Here is a 16449-nt window from a genome sequence, read left to right as displayed (position 1 = left end):
GGACTATCCCTCTGAGACTGAGTTCGTTAAGGGTGCCAGCAGTGCCCCATTCCCCGTTAGGGCCAGTGGGCCACAGGTCACCCATTAAGAAGGGGAGGTGTAGAGGGAGAAAGGGGGTAGCCCGGTATTAAAGGTGTTGCACCCCATATGGCCATCCCCTGACCTCATCAGAGAGACAAGGGGTTAACTGGACTGCGGTCCAGGGATGAGGTTTGCACCTTGTTGTACCTTGAAAATGTATGTTCCCCTGTTCCCATGTTTCATTATAAGCATGTATTTTAATGTTTTAAAGTGCATTTCTGTATCTCCAGTTCTGGAGGTCGCAGAGAGTTCATATTTGGCCAATATGGGGAGTCACTGTAGGCATTAAAAACTGGCAAAGGTCGACCCACTGAGCCCACCAGAATGGATTAATTAATATGTGTAGATATTAAAGTGTATATGTATTATATTTTGGATCTGTTCTGAAAATGCAGACGCCATTTGCTAGGCTAATAGGTCATGAAGGGCAGACGGCTGATTAGCCTAAGCACGGCAATCAAAAGTTAACTGCCTTGATTGTTACCCAATGTCTAGGGATTAAGTATTAATCAATCAACAAACTCTGTTACCTGAGGGCATGGGTTAGTCTGTTAGTTTGTGTCTCCACGTTAGATAATTGTTCACCAATAGGCTGTGTTTAATGTTAAGAATAGGGCTGCACAGGTATATAAACTGTGTCAACCCTACAGTTTTTATTTGTGTGCTTCTGATTCCACCTGGAATGTTACTGGATTGATGGAGAATTGCTAGAGGATACTTCTCCATTCCCCAACCCTAAGTAAGTGTTACCTTCTTGTCTGTTAATTGTACTATATTGCTGTGTTCACCTTATTTAAGGAATAAATTATATTTTATTATATCTAAGCCTCGTTCAGTTCAACCCAGATATTTGGTGTTCATTATATCTTGTCATAAGCTACCGTGACACATTAGACGGGGGAAGATCCACGATGAAGTCCATAGTAATGTGACTCCAGGGACGGTCCGGGATCGGGAGAGGTTGTAGAAGACCGGAAGGCTTTTGACGGACAGATTTATTTTGTGCTCAGACTGGGCAAGAGGAGGTGAAAGCTCTAATGCCCTTTAACATATTGGGCCAGCAGAAGGTTCGCCAAATCAGAGCAGTAGTCTTCTTAAACCCGGGATGGCCGGCAGATCTGGAGGAGTGACCCCATTCAAGAATCTTGTGATGAAAACGTGGGGCTGCGTAAAGACGACCATCAGGGACTTCTAGCCCTTCGGGGACTTGTGTTTGAGACTCCAAAATCTTATCCAGAATGTTAAAGGAGGTGGCAGAGATAAACAATTGGGGGTACAGAATACTCTCCGGGACTTCCTGTGACTTCTCTGTGATAAACTGATGGGACAATGCATCCGCTTTGATATTCTTTGTCCCAGGAATATAAGAGATGGTGAAGTTAAACCTTGAGAAGAACAACGCCCAACGAGCTTGACGGGGACCAAGACGATGAGCACCTTCAATATAAGAAATATTTTTGTGGTCCGTCAGGACCAGAATGGGTTCCTTGGTTCCTTCCAGAAGGTGTCTCCACTCTTGTAATGCCATCTTGATGGTCAACAACTCCCTATTCCCCACGTCGTAATTTCTTTCTGCCGAAGAATTTTTTTTAGAAAAAACCCCACAGGGGTGGAGTTTATCTTCGGGGGTAGTTCTTTGAGAGAGAACCGCATCGGCTCCCACGTCGGAGGCGTCAACTTCCAAGGTAATGGGGAGGGTGGGGATGGGGTGTCGCAGAATGGGAGCTGAGACAAAGGCTTTTTTAAGAGATTCAAAGGCCCGAGTGGCTTCCAATGGCCAAGAGGAAGGACCGGCCCCTTTTTTGGTAAGGGCCGTAATGGGCGCTACCAAGGTAGAAAACCCAGCAATAAATTTCCTGTAATAATTTGCCAAACCGAGGAAACGCTGAATCGCCTTTAAAGAGTTAGGTTGTGGCCATTCGAGTACGGAATTGAGCTTCTCCGGATCTATGGTGAACCCTTGATCCGAGACAATGTATCCCAGGAAGGTAGTTGAGGATTGGTGAAAGACACATTTCTCCATCATGGCATAGAGCTTGTTGGCCCGTAAACGAGAGAGCACCATTTTGGTATGGAGAATGTGTTCCTCAAGGGTTTTAGAAAAAATGAGGATATCATCCAAGTGGATAATCACAAAAGAATTCAATAGATCACGAAAAACCTCCTTCATAAAGTCTTGGAAGACTGCAGGGGCATTGCACAACCCAAACAGCATCACCAGGTACTCATAGTGTCTGCTGCGCGTGTTGAACACGGTTTTCCACTCGTCTCCACTGCGGATGCGAATCAGGTTATATTTTCCCCCCCTGTAGATCAAGTTTAGAGAAGATCGTCGCGCCTTGCAGCCTATCGAAGAGCTCTGGGATGAGAGGCAAAGGGTAGCGATTCTTGATGGTAATCTTGTTTAGGCCACGGAAATCGATGCACGGGCGAAGCATTCCATCTTTTTTTTTTACAAAAAAGAATCCTGCCCCGGCGGGAGAAGAAGATGTCCGGATTAAGCCCTTTTGAAGGTTTTCTGTGATATACTTGGACATGGCCTCCGCCTCAGGTAAACATAATGGATATGACCTGCTTTGGGAAAAGGGGCACCCGGAATTAAGTCAATCGGGCAGTCGAAAGGGCGATGAGGGGGAAGTTCTTTGGATTTGGTCTTACTGAAGACATCCAGGAACTCCGAATAGACGTCCAGTAGGGTGGCGTCTTGAGGGGGAAAGATTTCCAAGACGACCAATACCGCAGCGGACGGAGAAGGCATTTCTACCTGGGAGGATCTCCATTGAACGGGGAACTCGGCAGTCCAATTGATGATGGGATTGTGTAGCTGCAGCCATGATAAGCCCAGGATGATTTGGACCGACGGGGAATGGATGACATCAAAAGAAATGAATTCTGAATGTCCATCATTCATAGAAAGTTCAATGGGAAGTGTCTCCAAGGAAATAAAAGCTGTCTGAAGGGGTCGACCATCGATAGCCTCCAATCCGACCGGAAAGGCCTTCTTCCGGAGTGGGATGTTGTGCTGGATAGCAAACGCCTGGTTTATGAAATTCCCCCCGGATCCAGAATCGAGGAAGGACAGAGCGGGTGTTTGAATGCTGGCGTACTTAAGGAGGACAGGCAGTAAGATACGTTTGGGAAGACCCTGTACGGGAGAGGGAAAAGAAGAGTTGGTTCCCAGTGAGATTCCCTCATACCTCACTGGGCGTTGGCGTTTCCCGGCCTCAAGGGACATCGCGGCAGGATGTGCCCAGGAGATCCACAATAGAAGCACAGGCCCTCGTTTCTCCGACGTAGTCGCTCCATAAAAGGAAGTTGATGACTGCCCAGTTGCATGGGTTCCGGAGCATCCAATGCTGGCAGAACAAGAGCAGGAGTCCTGGAATTAGAAGTCATGGAGACAGAAGTACGAGGACGTTGACGTTCAGCCCGCTTCTCCAGAAGTCTTTGATCCACCCTGATGCACAAAGCGATTAGGGCCTCCAGTGAGGATGGCCTCTCACGAGCCACCAGCTCGTACTTTTAGGATTCCGAAAGTCCCTGCCAGAAGGCCGCGGAGAGAGCCCCATCATTCCAATCAGTCTCAGCTGCGATAGTCCGGAACTCCAGAGCATAACGTGCCACAGATCTCCGACCCTGCGAAATGTGGAACAAGGAGGAAGCAGCCATATCACTACGTCCAGGGGTGTCAAAGACTAAACGAAATTCTCTTGTAAAGTTAGGGAAGTTGTAAGTGAGTTCAGGTCTCAGCTCCCAGATTGGTGAAGCCCAAGCCAGGGCGTCCCCGGAGAGAAGGGACAAAACATAAGCTACCTTGGTACGATCCGTGGGGAAGCGAGAAGGTGACAGTTCAAATTGTATCTCGCACTGATTTAAAAACCCACGGCATCCAAGCGGATCCCCCGCATATTTACTGGGCGTAGGGATACGCAATTCTGAAGACCCTGTTCCTTCACAGGAGACAGTGGGAGAGATAACGGAACTGGAGACATTAACCTGGGGAATATGGACGGTTAAGGTAGCAACCTGTTGGTTAAAGGCGGTGACCTGGTTGTCCAAGAAGGTAAAATGTTTAGAGATAGTGGTTAGGGTATCCTCCACCTCAGGGGGGTCTGGGTCTGATGGGCTCTGCATAATGTAATGCTCGGCCTACCCACAAGGCAGACAAGACCCCGGGACTGAGGTGGAAAGGAGTAATACCACACACCTAACAGTAAACGGGGGCACGGCCAGAGTGTGGAAGTAGCGTAGATGGTTCTGGTAACAAAAATAGAAAGGTTACCGTACTTGCCCACTCCAGCGTTGGAAGGTAAAGTCCGTAAGCCAATGGTGGTGGGTTGGAGAGTGCAGCGTAGTAGAGTCTCCGTAAGTCTGGGTTGTGGAGTGGAGAGAGCGACGTAGTAGAGTGTCCAAGGGATGTAGAAGTCTGCAAGGTAGAAAGTCCAAAGCCAAGTCCAAGGGGTACCAGAGAGCATCGTAAACCAAGTCCAAAGCCAAAGGTCAATATTCAGGGAGGTCAGCAGAATATCCAGGGACAGGAACAGAAACTGAAAGACAAAAGGGGCCAGGCAATAGCAGACAGCACCAAGGTACAGAAGCTATGCAGAGCAAGGAGGTAATGGTGAAGGGGGACTAAATAGGGGGCTGGGACCTATCAGAGGAAGGGGAGGAATGGAGGAGTGGCCCGAGGGAGGACCTGATAGGTCCCAGCCTCCCAGACATTTCTCCCCTATCAGAGCAAGGGGAGGAGCGGAGGAGCGGCCCAGGGAAGGAGCTGATAGGAGAGAAGGGCCTAGAGGGCGGACCTGATGGAGCAGGGGCAGGGAAGCGGGTGACGCGCGCTGCCAGTGGGGAGGCGGAGTCCGGTGCCCGGCGCCAGTAAATGGCCGTCTGGGTCCGCGCGTGCCCGTAGGGGTTACGCACGCGACCCGGAAGTGCGGGAGCAGCCGTTGGGGAAGCCGCGAGGAGTGAGGCACGCCGCCGGGGAGCCCGGGCGACACGGGGACAAGGTAAGGAGGCGCTGGAAGCGGGTATACCCGCAGCGCGGATCCTTACAGACACACATACATAGACCACAGGTCATATACATACACACACACTGGAACAGATACGCACATGACACACTCACTGTAAGGAATCGGGGAACTCGCCCCCTGTGGTGTGTTCCCGCGTTACCTGCTGCATCTCAGTTCCCGCTCTCCTTATTGAAAAAAGTGTATTTAAGTGTAGCGCTATTCCAACATAAGTGATATAAATTATAATACTACAAATATCACTCTAAATATAAAATATAAATGAAAAAAATATAATGGGGCTGCCAACTAAAATACAAACTACCCTACGTTAGTATAAAGCATACAAAAACAGAAATAAGGGCGCCCTTGCATCTATAAACAGTGAGTGACACAATATAATGCAAATCAATAAATTATACAATAAAAGTGAATAGGTCAGAAAATAATGCTGAAAAAAATCCCCAAAATTCCAAGGATACAATGAATGGATCCAGCCTTCTCTCAGCACATAGTGTGTTATTGTTAAGTGACAATGCAATTGAACAAAGAAAAAAGAAACCCCTATATTGAGAGCACTCTGAATGGCTAAGATAGAATAACACCGAGAGAGAGGCCTAAATTGACAGATCTAATTGCAATGGTGGATAAATATAAAATACATTTTTAATGAGAAATCAGATAAAATAAGGTCAGTGATTAGGTATGCCTAGTAGGGAGGCATAACTATGACAAATTGGCGAATTAAAATAAATGAGGAGGGTAAATTCCAGGGTAGGAAACCCCACTACGTATATAAAAGTGGGGACTCGTGATCACACAATGATATGGTGTATACCACTTGGAGACGGAACTTGAAGGTAAGTATCGGTCCAAGATTGTATGTGTCCACAAAGGGCTGAAGATGGGTATGTGGTATCTGAGGGAGAGCTATGCACAGAAATAGTGTTACACCCAATAGATGGAACTGGTGGGTGTCAGTGTGACAGAGTAACTAGCTCAAAAGTTAGTGCCCTCCCCACATGAACCCTACACATCACAGTGAGGACATAAGATCCTTTTTTTCAGACAGAATGACTCTATAGTCTCGGTAGGGGAGTGTTTATATTGTGACGTCACAATATGCCTACTTGAGTGAAGCTACTTCGTATGCCCTATTCCAGGACAGAATGACAGACTGTATACGTCTGCTGTAATGTCGTTATAGGCACTCTAGGGAGGATCAAAACGTTCTGCTGCAAAAGTAGCGATTAAACATTAGGTACACCGAGTGTAGTGTGTCCGGTCGAGTTTCTAGTAAAAGCACATCACGCCCGTGTTAGTATCTAGGGCTTTTCTGCGCTCATTCAGCCGTATTGCAAGTGCAATTTCAGCACAAATAAGGGGTTAAATGATTAAACACAGGACCGCGAGTCTGGACAGAATAGCAGACTGGTAGTGTCTGAAAGAGTGTCTATGATGACAGCATCTTATGTCCAATAAACAAGCAAATATGTGGTCCTGATATTAACCCCATGGCTGTATGTGAGAACCACCTATATACATCAGGCGGATGTGTACCCATTGCTAATCTAAGAATGATTATCCAAGAGGATCTGTTCCGTCACCCTGGGGATCGCAGTCCTGAGTTCTGTGAAAGGAATACAATACACCCTGGATATTGCTTGACTGGACAAAGTAGCAGGCTAACGAGCGTCTGATACAATGTCTCCAATTTAATGACTTATATTGCCCAACTGAATCTTTTGGGTTAATTACCAAGATGCTTAGAGCACCATTAGCTCCCTCCCAGGTGTGCAGACTTGTTCGGTCTTTAACAGTGTCTGCACTCCAGACGAGGAGGGAGAAATCAAGGTATGTGCTTTAGCACCTTGGCCCATGATGAAGGCCTCTGCAAGGGGAGAATGCAGACCAGCCTAGGAACACTGAAGGATAGCATTGGGGATCCAGCGCTTCAGCACAGGAACCAGGAAGCAGACCTCTGCAAGGAGGATATGCAGAAGGCCACAGGAACCAGGCCTCTGCAAGGAGCATATGCAGCAGGCCACAGGAATCAGGAAGCAGACCTTTGCAAGGAGGATATGCAGCAGGCTACAGGAACAAGAAATGGCTGAGGCAGAAGTGTTTGTGGCAAACACAGTTACATCCAAGTGAATCATGGTTTATGCTCAGAAATGAGGAAATGGGAGAGCCCACTATAAGAAGTGCAGGGAGCCAATCAAAGGACAGGGGTCTGAGGGAATTCCTCCAATGACTGAGCACAGAAACAGAGCTGCAGTGATTGCAAGCACAGGTGATACTGATTGCAGATTCAATGGGGAGTTGTCTAGAAACTGCATAGCTCTGTAAGGAATGGGTTTCAGCCAAACCCAGGAGTGGATTCCTTACAGAAGCAACAACCTCCATATTAATGAACAATTGGGTAACTGAGGAAGAAGTTCATAAGCGGCTTGAGAAAATTAAAGTAAGGCACCTTACAAGCCTGTCTTCTCCGTGCGGCTAACCACTGAGTCCCGCCACCTCTGATGACGTCTATTCCCGACAGCCGTTTCACGTATGGCTACGCTTCAGAGGTGGCGGGACTCAGTGGTTAGCCGCACGAAGAAGACAGGCTTGTATTTCACGCACGAGTCTCTGCATAGACTCTGCACGAGATGTGCTGAGGCTTTTTGTGATCACGCAGCAGCCTTATAACCCTCTGACTTTACTGCTTATTGTATACACTTATGCGTGCCAGATACAGTATACCTCACTATTGGAATACACGCTGATTTTTCTGTCACAATAGAGACAGATATCTCTGCACTAGCTGTATACTTAGCTATTCTGTTATACTCTATCTACCTTTCTACTGATTTTGATAGAATATATACACTGATATGGGGATACTCATTGTGCAAGATACGTATACATGAGGGTTATATGAACATACCTGAATTTACCCTACTACAATCTCTATGATATGCAGCCAAACAGGAAACACTGTTTTGCTATTTAATTAGATCCTTGTAGTTCCTATCAACGTCAGATAGTTTACTGAACTACCACAGACCTTAACTAGCCACCTCTGACCAGAGTATTTTAATAGTTTTTGTATGAATGTATAAATGTGTTTTTAATGAGTATTTAGACAAATAAAACTTTTTTATTTTCACTGGACTTATTGGTACAAGGGTTACTAACCCCCTATACATTTGTTGAAATAGGTATTTGTGCCTATTGGACTACTATTGTCCAGAGTAATGTTTTTCCAGCATTGAGTGCCGGGTACTATGGGGATACTTTTTCTGATCCTTTGATCAAATACTGTTATGCATATACAGGGATCTACCAAATAAGTATACATGGGAAAGGATGTTGATCCAGGGATTAATCCGATTGCCAATTCTTGGAGTCGGGAAGGAATTTATTTTTCCCCTTATGAGATATCATTGTATGATATGACACTGGGTTTTTTTGTTTGCCTTCCTCTGGATCAATAAGGAAGTATAGATATAGGATAAAGTATGTGTTGTCTAAATTTAGCATAGGTTGAACTTGATGGACGTACGTCTTTTTTCAACCTCATCTACTATGTAACTATGAGTGAGACATATCGGAGAGAAATACATGGGTAGAGGGTGGGAAATAGAGATGGATTTTGAGGTATGAAATGTTGTAATTTACCCCTGTTGAGCCAAATATGTGTCAGCCAGATAGGGGTTCCACGAGATTTTTCGAAAATTCTTCAAGGGTTCCTATAAACAAAAAAGGTACGGAATCACTGCCCTAGTAGGAAGATTATGATACCTTCTGTTTATCCACATGTGCCTCTGTCTCTTCGTTGGGGATTTTAATTCCACTGTATATATTGTCACGCCTTCTGTCGAGTGTTATAAATTAAAGTTTATTATTGTATTTGAATACCTATGTCATGTTTCCAGGTGGCCTCTCTGTTACTACCTCACTATGAATATATATTATAAATATAAAGAGGTGGATTTACACTCTGATCTTTTAACATTTGTTTCACATATGTTATATCCCATCATATACTTTGAGTGCAATTTTTGGGGCTACAGTAACCCCTTGTGGTCACTATTCTAGTGTTTGTTTGGTATTGCTTTCCCCTATTCACCTAGTATTCCATTCCATTAATTAAGGTGAGCATTGTGTTACTATGTTAATACAATGGGTGAAGATGGAAATGCTTCAATATGCATCTAAAATATTTTATTCAAGACCAATAACAGAGCAGCTGGAACAGCAGCAAATGGCTGACACCCTCTGTCTACCCTTTGGCATCACCTTTGGCATGAGTGAAGTCGGCTCCACAGCAGACAGACCCCTACAGCAGACATGCAGGGGGGAAGAGGCCGACAAATTCCAGGACTTTGAAGTTTTGTCTATTTTCTTGATGTGCGTACTGGCTTAGTGGACAGGAGCAGAGAATGCACATTGTAGAGACCCCCTTAGGGGGCCGCCTTTGGCTCGACTCAGGTGTTATGTCCAAGAGAATCTGAGGTAAAGTGAAGGTGCATATGCTCCTGACGTCACCACGTGATTGGCTACTGCTTGGTAGTGCAGTCAATCATTGTAGAAAACTGCCAAGCCACCAAACAACTGTTTCTCCCTGATCCTTATCCTCTTGATCCTCCCACGACCACCAGGGTGTGTAAACCCCTGCTGAGAAACACTGGTTTAGAGAATCCCAATAACTGGCTGGGTTTTTCTAATCTGTCCCTCAATGTCACCAGCTGGAGTCATTTCACATACCAGACACGGGTGCCTTTTACCACTATTTCACATGGAGGAAATTAAATGAAAAGGGGGGATTGAAATACTCTTAATTACCTATTCATATCAGAATATAGAAATACAAAACAATATAAATATGATTTCACATCACAGTAGGTTTCTGGAAGGTGTAACTCTAGTGGCATTTACAACACACACAAATGCATTGTCAGGGATTCTGTAGTCCCACCACAAGGAGTCGGGACATCCATTCTGTTTGGCATTTATTCTGCGCCCGGGTATTTGCTGTGGGCTCCATGGTGCCAATCTGAGGGTCAGTTATCCATGTGAGACCTTTTATTTAGCTCAGCTAACTTAACTCATTGTGTTCCAGGAAGTACGAGAAAATGTCAGTTGTCAGAACCAATTTCAATAGACTTGCATAAAATGGCAACAAACGGTGAGCTATTCTGACAACACTATGATCCCTGCTGTTTAGTCTACACACACACATTTGGCTCACAACAGCTCCATGCAGAATTACCTACCTCTGGCATAATGAACCTGCTTTTTACCTCCACTTTGTTCTTTCTCGTGGCCTCATTGAAATGTTATTCTCTATCCACTACACACTCCCCCCTACTGGCCCACGCCCAACATCACCATACACCCTGGACTACTCAAAAGCTTTGCACTATCTACTGAATGTTGGTGGAGAACCCTGAAAACCAGCACACCAACCACTGCTCACTCAATTGACAAAAATCATAAAGTTACAACTTGCAAACAACTACTCACATTTCTACTCATACTATTACTCTCTTTAGCAGGTGATATTGAACCTAACCCAGGCCCTCCCATTTCAACTCTGTCCCATACCCCTGAGAATACCCCCTTCAAATTCCAAAAAGGGCTATCTCTCGCCCATATAAATATCCGGAGACTGCTGCCCAAACTGGATGAACTAAGGGCATGGTGCCTTATGCATAAACCAAAAGCCATCATTCTTACAGAAACATGGCTAACCCCTAAAACCCCTGATGCACATATTACCATTCAGGGATACTCCATTTTTAGGAGAGATAGGTCAAAGAGAGAAGGAGGGGTGTTATTTTATATTGCAGACACCTTACAATTTACACTGGTAAACTGCCCCCCAAGACCAACCTCTTTTGAAATCCTAGTTGGCAGAATCTGCCTCCCCTTCTCTAAGCCGTCCTGATTGCTGGCATCTACCGCCCCCCCTAAAGCCCCTCTACAATCTCTGACTGATATCACCCAGTTTCTTGGCTCCATTTCCTCTCAGAATGAGAAGAGTGAGCTGCTAGTTCTTGGGGATTTCAACTTCAATTGGCTTGACCCTAAAAACAACAAAATCCACACGCAAATCAAGTCGCTTAACCTATCGCAACTCATTTCCCAACCCACACGAACAAACCTGAAATCGCACAACCATTCCCTGCTTGACTGGATTCTCTCCTCAAATCACAGCAGAATCCAATCCTCTGGCATCCTTCCTGACATTTTCAGTGACCATGCAATAGTGTACTGTAAACCAAATATAATCACTGCGCTTCTCCATGTAAAGAGCATGCAGCTAGTGAAGGAAATGGCCATACAAATGTGCAAAACAGAAAGTGAATCCCTGCGCTTCTCCCATAGGGATAGCAATCAATGGGGAATATATATATATATATATATATATGTATGGTGTAAATACCTATAAGAAAAAAGGAGACTTTTGGTATACATCCTTTGATCAAATAATGCCAAGCCTGCTAACCACGTCAAGGTAAGTCTCTTTAGCAGGTCCCTACGCTAAATGCATACTAGTGTTATGTGAAATAAGCCCAGAAGGGGTTAAAATATCAAAGCATATGCTTGTATAACCTAGTGCAATTAAAAACTGGTATATACCAGTACAGATACTCACATGTAAGTGAAGTGGAATAAGGGGACCTTGCTAGGAGATTATATACCTAGAAGAGGAGGGGCTGGCCTGCCACAAACTGCTCAATAAGCAGTTGCAGGTGATTGGCTAAATATATTCAATTACACCATAGTAGTGTTGCCCTCTAGGAGCGTGCTGCAAAGGATTAAAATCAGCCCAACAAATAATGTAAAACAAATATAATCACTGCGCTTCTCCATGTAAAGAGCATGCAGCTAGTGAAGGAAATGGCCATACAAATGTGCAAAACAGAAAGTGAATCCCTGCGCTTCTCCCATAGGGATAGCAATCAATGGGGAATATATATATATATATATATATATATATATATATATATATATATATATATATATGTATGGTGTAAATACCTATAAGAAAAAAGGAGACTTTTGGTATACATCCTTTGATCAAATAATGCCAAGCCTGCTAACCACTTCAAGGTAAGTCTCTTTAGCAGGTCCCTACGCTAAATGCATACTAGTGTTATGTGAAATAAGCCCAGAAGGGGTTAAAATATCAAAGCATATGCTTGTATAACCTAGTGCAATTAAAAACTGGTATATACCAGTACAGATACTCACATGTAAGTGAAGTGGATTAAGGGGACCTTGCTAGGAGATTATATACCTAGAAGAGGAGGGGCTGGCCTGCCACAAACTGCTCAATAAGCAGTTGCAGGTGATTGGCTAAATATATTCAATTACACCATAGTAGTGTTGCCCTCTAGGAGCGTGCTGCAAAGGATTAAAATCAGCCCAATAAATAATGTAAAACAAATATAATCACTGCGCTTCTCCATGTAAAGAGCATGCAGCTAGTGAAGGAAATGGCCATACAAATGTGCAAAACAGAAAGTGAATCCCTGCGCTTCTCCCATAGGGATAGCAATCAATGGGGAATATATATATATATATATATGTATGGTGTAAATACCTATAAGAAAAAAGGAGACTTTTGGTATACATCCTTTGATCAAATAATGCCAAGCCTGCTAACCACGTCAAGGTAAGTCTCTTTAGCAGGTCCCTACGCTAAATGCATACTGCTAAAGAGACTTTCTCCCAATCTTCAAAAGTGGGGACAAAAACACTGTCTCAAACTACAGACAAATCTCCCTTCTCCCAATCCTATCCAAAGTCATGGAAAAATGTGTCCACTCCCAATTAAGCGATTACTATAACAAGACAAATTTCCCTAGCCAATTCCAATCTGGCTTTTGCCCCAAACACTCTACCGTAACTACCCTGCTAAAAGTTTGCAATGAAATCCAGTGTGGAATGGAACGGGGTCAACTCACTGGTGCAGTATTCCTAGATTTTGCAAAGGCTTTTGATACTGTTGATCATGCTATCCTGCTCAACAAACTCCAGAGCTCTGGAATAGGGAATCATGCTTTAAACTGGTTTCAGTCCTACCTATCAGGTAGATCCCAACATGTGTCCATCTCTGGCTCTAACTCCAACACCCTGGCTATCACCTGTGGCTTCCCGCAAGGCTCTGTTCTGGGGCCCCTACTCTTCTCATTGTTCATCAATGATCTTCTCACAGCTTGTCAGGAAGCCTCAATACACATGTATGCAGATGACACAATCCTATATGCACACAGCCATAGCCTCTCTGACCTTCAACACATACTTCAGTCTGACTTTTTCATACTCGAAAACTGAATTTCCCAAAACAAACTGTTTTTAAACACTGACAAGTCTGTAACAATGGTGTTTGGGACCAAGACTAAATTTTTAAAGCTTCCAGCGATTGAGCTCCAGATTACAACCAACACTAACACCACCCTAACTCCTTTTACTAGGTTTAAATACCTGGGCATATGGTTTGACTCACACTTAACATTCGGGATGCACATTAATACCCTGACAACCAAGACCTATGCCAAAATAGGGGTACTTTACAGGAACAAATCCTCCCTAAGTCTCCTGGTCAGAAAACGTATCGCACAGCAGATGCTAATGCCAATTATTGACTATGGAGACATAGTATATGGCTCGGCACCTCAAACCCACCTTAGCAAACTTAACACCCTCTACAACTCAATTTGTCGTTTTGTTCTCCAATGCAACTATAACACACATCCCTGCGAAATGCTCAAAGAACTAGATTGGTCATCACTCAAGTCTAGGCGCAAAGTTCACCTTTCCTGTCTTGCCTTCAAATTCTTTATGGGCAAGCTACCCAGCTACCTGAACAAGCTCTTCACCCCTACCACATGCAGCACCTATCACCTGAGGTCAGACTCCAAAAGACTGTTCATGGTCCCAAGGCTCAACAAAGTATCCAGCCGCTCCTCCTTCTCTTACCGTGCACCCCAAAACTGGAGCAACCTACTGGAGACTCTTACATCCACCACCAGTCTAAGTTCTTTAAAATCTAAGGCTGTCACACATTTTAATGTGGTCTGTAATTGTTTCATACGCCCATAATACAAATTATCTTTAACTGTGCATGCAATGTCTTGTATATAATGTATACCCTGCTCATTATGTAACTGTATTTGTAAACATGTATTATTTGTCTTAACTCTGTGCCCAGGACATACTTGAAAACGAGAGGTAACTCTCAATGTATTACTTCCTGGTAAAATATTTTAAAAATAAAATAAATAAATAAAATAGCTGTATAAAAACAAATTAACCCCCAAGTAGCTTACAGTACATTCCATGTGCAATTTGGAACACGTTTTATAGTAATTAAAATATTGAACCAGAAATGTTAAATGATGTTTAATCTATTGATTAACTTTTTTTCCTCACAGTGCATTTATTTCCAACAGATAAATCCATGAGCAGAAGTACACCTGCAGGAGGACACACTCCTCTTTGCTCACCAGATCATGTGAATGAAGATCACAGTGTTGTTAAAAGTGATAAACTAGCAAATTACTTGAAGCCAAATAAACCAAGAAAGAGAAAGAGAAAAGCTGTGAGAATTATTGCTGAGGAATCAGGCTCACGTGAAGAAGAAAATCCCACAGTCTCCCACATTGATACACTGAAAGAACATGAATATGCATCTACTCATATTAAGAAAAGGGACAAAGGAAACACTAATGCACCGAAAATTGAAAAAAAAATGTCTGTAATGAAGTATAAGTGCAGTGAATGTGGTAAAAACTTTAATAATAAATTAGATTATATAATTCACCAAAGAACACACACTACAGAAAGGCTGTATAAGTGCTCTGAATGTGATCAATGCTTTACTAGTAACTCCGCTCTTGTTAAACATCAGACAATTCACAAGGGAGTGAAGTTGTTTCCTTGCTCTGAATGTGGGAAATCTTTTTCAATTAAATCAAAGCTGGTTAGACATCAGTTAATTCACACAGGAGTGAAGTTGTTTCCTTGCTCTGAATGTGGGAAATCTTTTTCCTTTAAGTCAGATCTTGTTAGACATCAGATGATTCACATAGGAGAGAAACCATTTGTTTGCTCTGAATGTGAGAAATGTTTTTCTTCTAAGAAAAATCTAAGTAATCATCAGAGAACTCACAAAGGAGAGAAACCATTTATTTGCTCTGAATGTGGGAAATATTTTTACCAGAACTCACAGCTTGTTCAACATCAGAGAATTCACACAGGAGAGAGACCATTTGTTTGCTCTGAATGTGGGAAATGTTATTCCCGTAAGTCAGATCTTATTAAACATCAAAGAATTCACACAGGAGAGAAACTCTCTCCTCGCTAATCATAGGAGGGGACTTTAATATGGTAGCCTCCCACACGCATGTGCCTCCCACAACGGATAAATTAGCAACTCCTGGTGGCCCTCCCCCAGAACGTTTACCCACTAACCACAACATCCAAGGCCAAAAGAAAGCCAAAAAATTCAGGGACATAATGGCAGCATTCTCCCTCATAGACATATGGAGGGCTCAGCACCGAGGTCAGAGGGATTATACTTTCTTCTCCACCCCTCATCAGTCCTACTCGAGGATCGACTACTTTCTAGGCACCAACAACATCTTCCGGGCCTCCTCCCACTCAGACATAGGCCCAATCACCTGGTCCGACCACGCCCCCATTGAACTCACTCTCAGCCTACCCTTCGTAAAGAATAACCCATATAGATGGAAGTTAAATGACTCGCTCCTCCACTGCCCAGAAACAGAGCTATTAATTAAAGAAAAGCTTTCCACATTTTTCCAAATTAATAAAGGCTCAGTGTCGGCCCCGGCAATGCTCTGGGAGGCACACAAAGCCTCCATCAGGGGAGACCTAATCTCAGTTGCGGCTTACAAAAAGAAACAGAAACGTAAACTCCAGAAAGAACTAACAGACAAAATTGTACAAATTGAACAACAGCATAAACTCACAGCCTCCAAAAATGTACTTAAACAATTAAACCTAGCTAGGGCAGCCCTCAAACACACACAACTAGAAGAGGTGGAGCGTGCACTGAGATGGACTAGACAGAAGTTTTTCGATAAGAGCAATAAGGCTGATAAGCTCTTAGCCACAAAACTTAGAGGAGCCCGAGTCAAATCCCAAATCTCGAAAATCCGCACCAAAAATGGACAAATCTCCTATTTAGAGAAAGAGATAGTGCAGGAATTTGCGGAGTTTTACTCCAACCTCTATAATTTACACCCCCCGGACCACGATCCAGTATCCCTGGAAACAATCTGTAACTATCTAGAGCAGTGTAACCTACCAACCCTTACGGATGAGGAATTAG

General features: G+C 43.8%; 1 protein-coding gene across 1 annotated transcript in view; it reads left to right on the top strand.

Annotated features, from left to right (window-relative positions):
• LOC142463843 (uncharacterized) overlaps positions 1-15459 on the top strand; it is a 29023-nt gene extending 13564 nt beyond the window's left edge. The window contains exon 4 of the mRNA XM_075566654.1: positions 14546-15459. Within this exon, the coding sequence (XP_075422769.1) occupies positions 14546-15459 (914 nt within the window). The remainder of the gene's footprint in view (positions 1-14545) is intronic.
• Positions 15460-16449: the final 990 nt, after the last annotated feature.

This window comes from Ascaphus truei, chromosome 12 (genome assembly GCF_040206685.1).
Source record: "Ascaphus truei isolate aAscTru1 chromosome 12, aAscTru1.hap1, whole genome shotgun sequence".
NCBI classification, from domain to species: domain Eukaryota; kingdom Metazoa; phylum Chordata; class Amphibia; order Anura; family Ascaphidae; genus Ascaphus; species Ascaphus truei.
The sequence above is the reverse complement of the archived record's forward strand: the minus strand, read 5'-3'. Positions and strand labels throughout refer to the sequence as shown.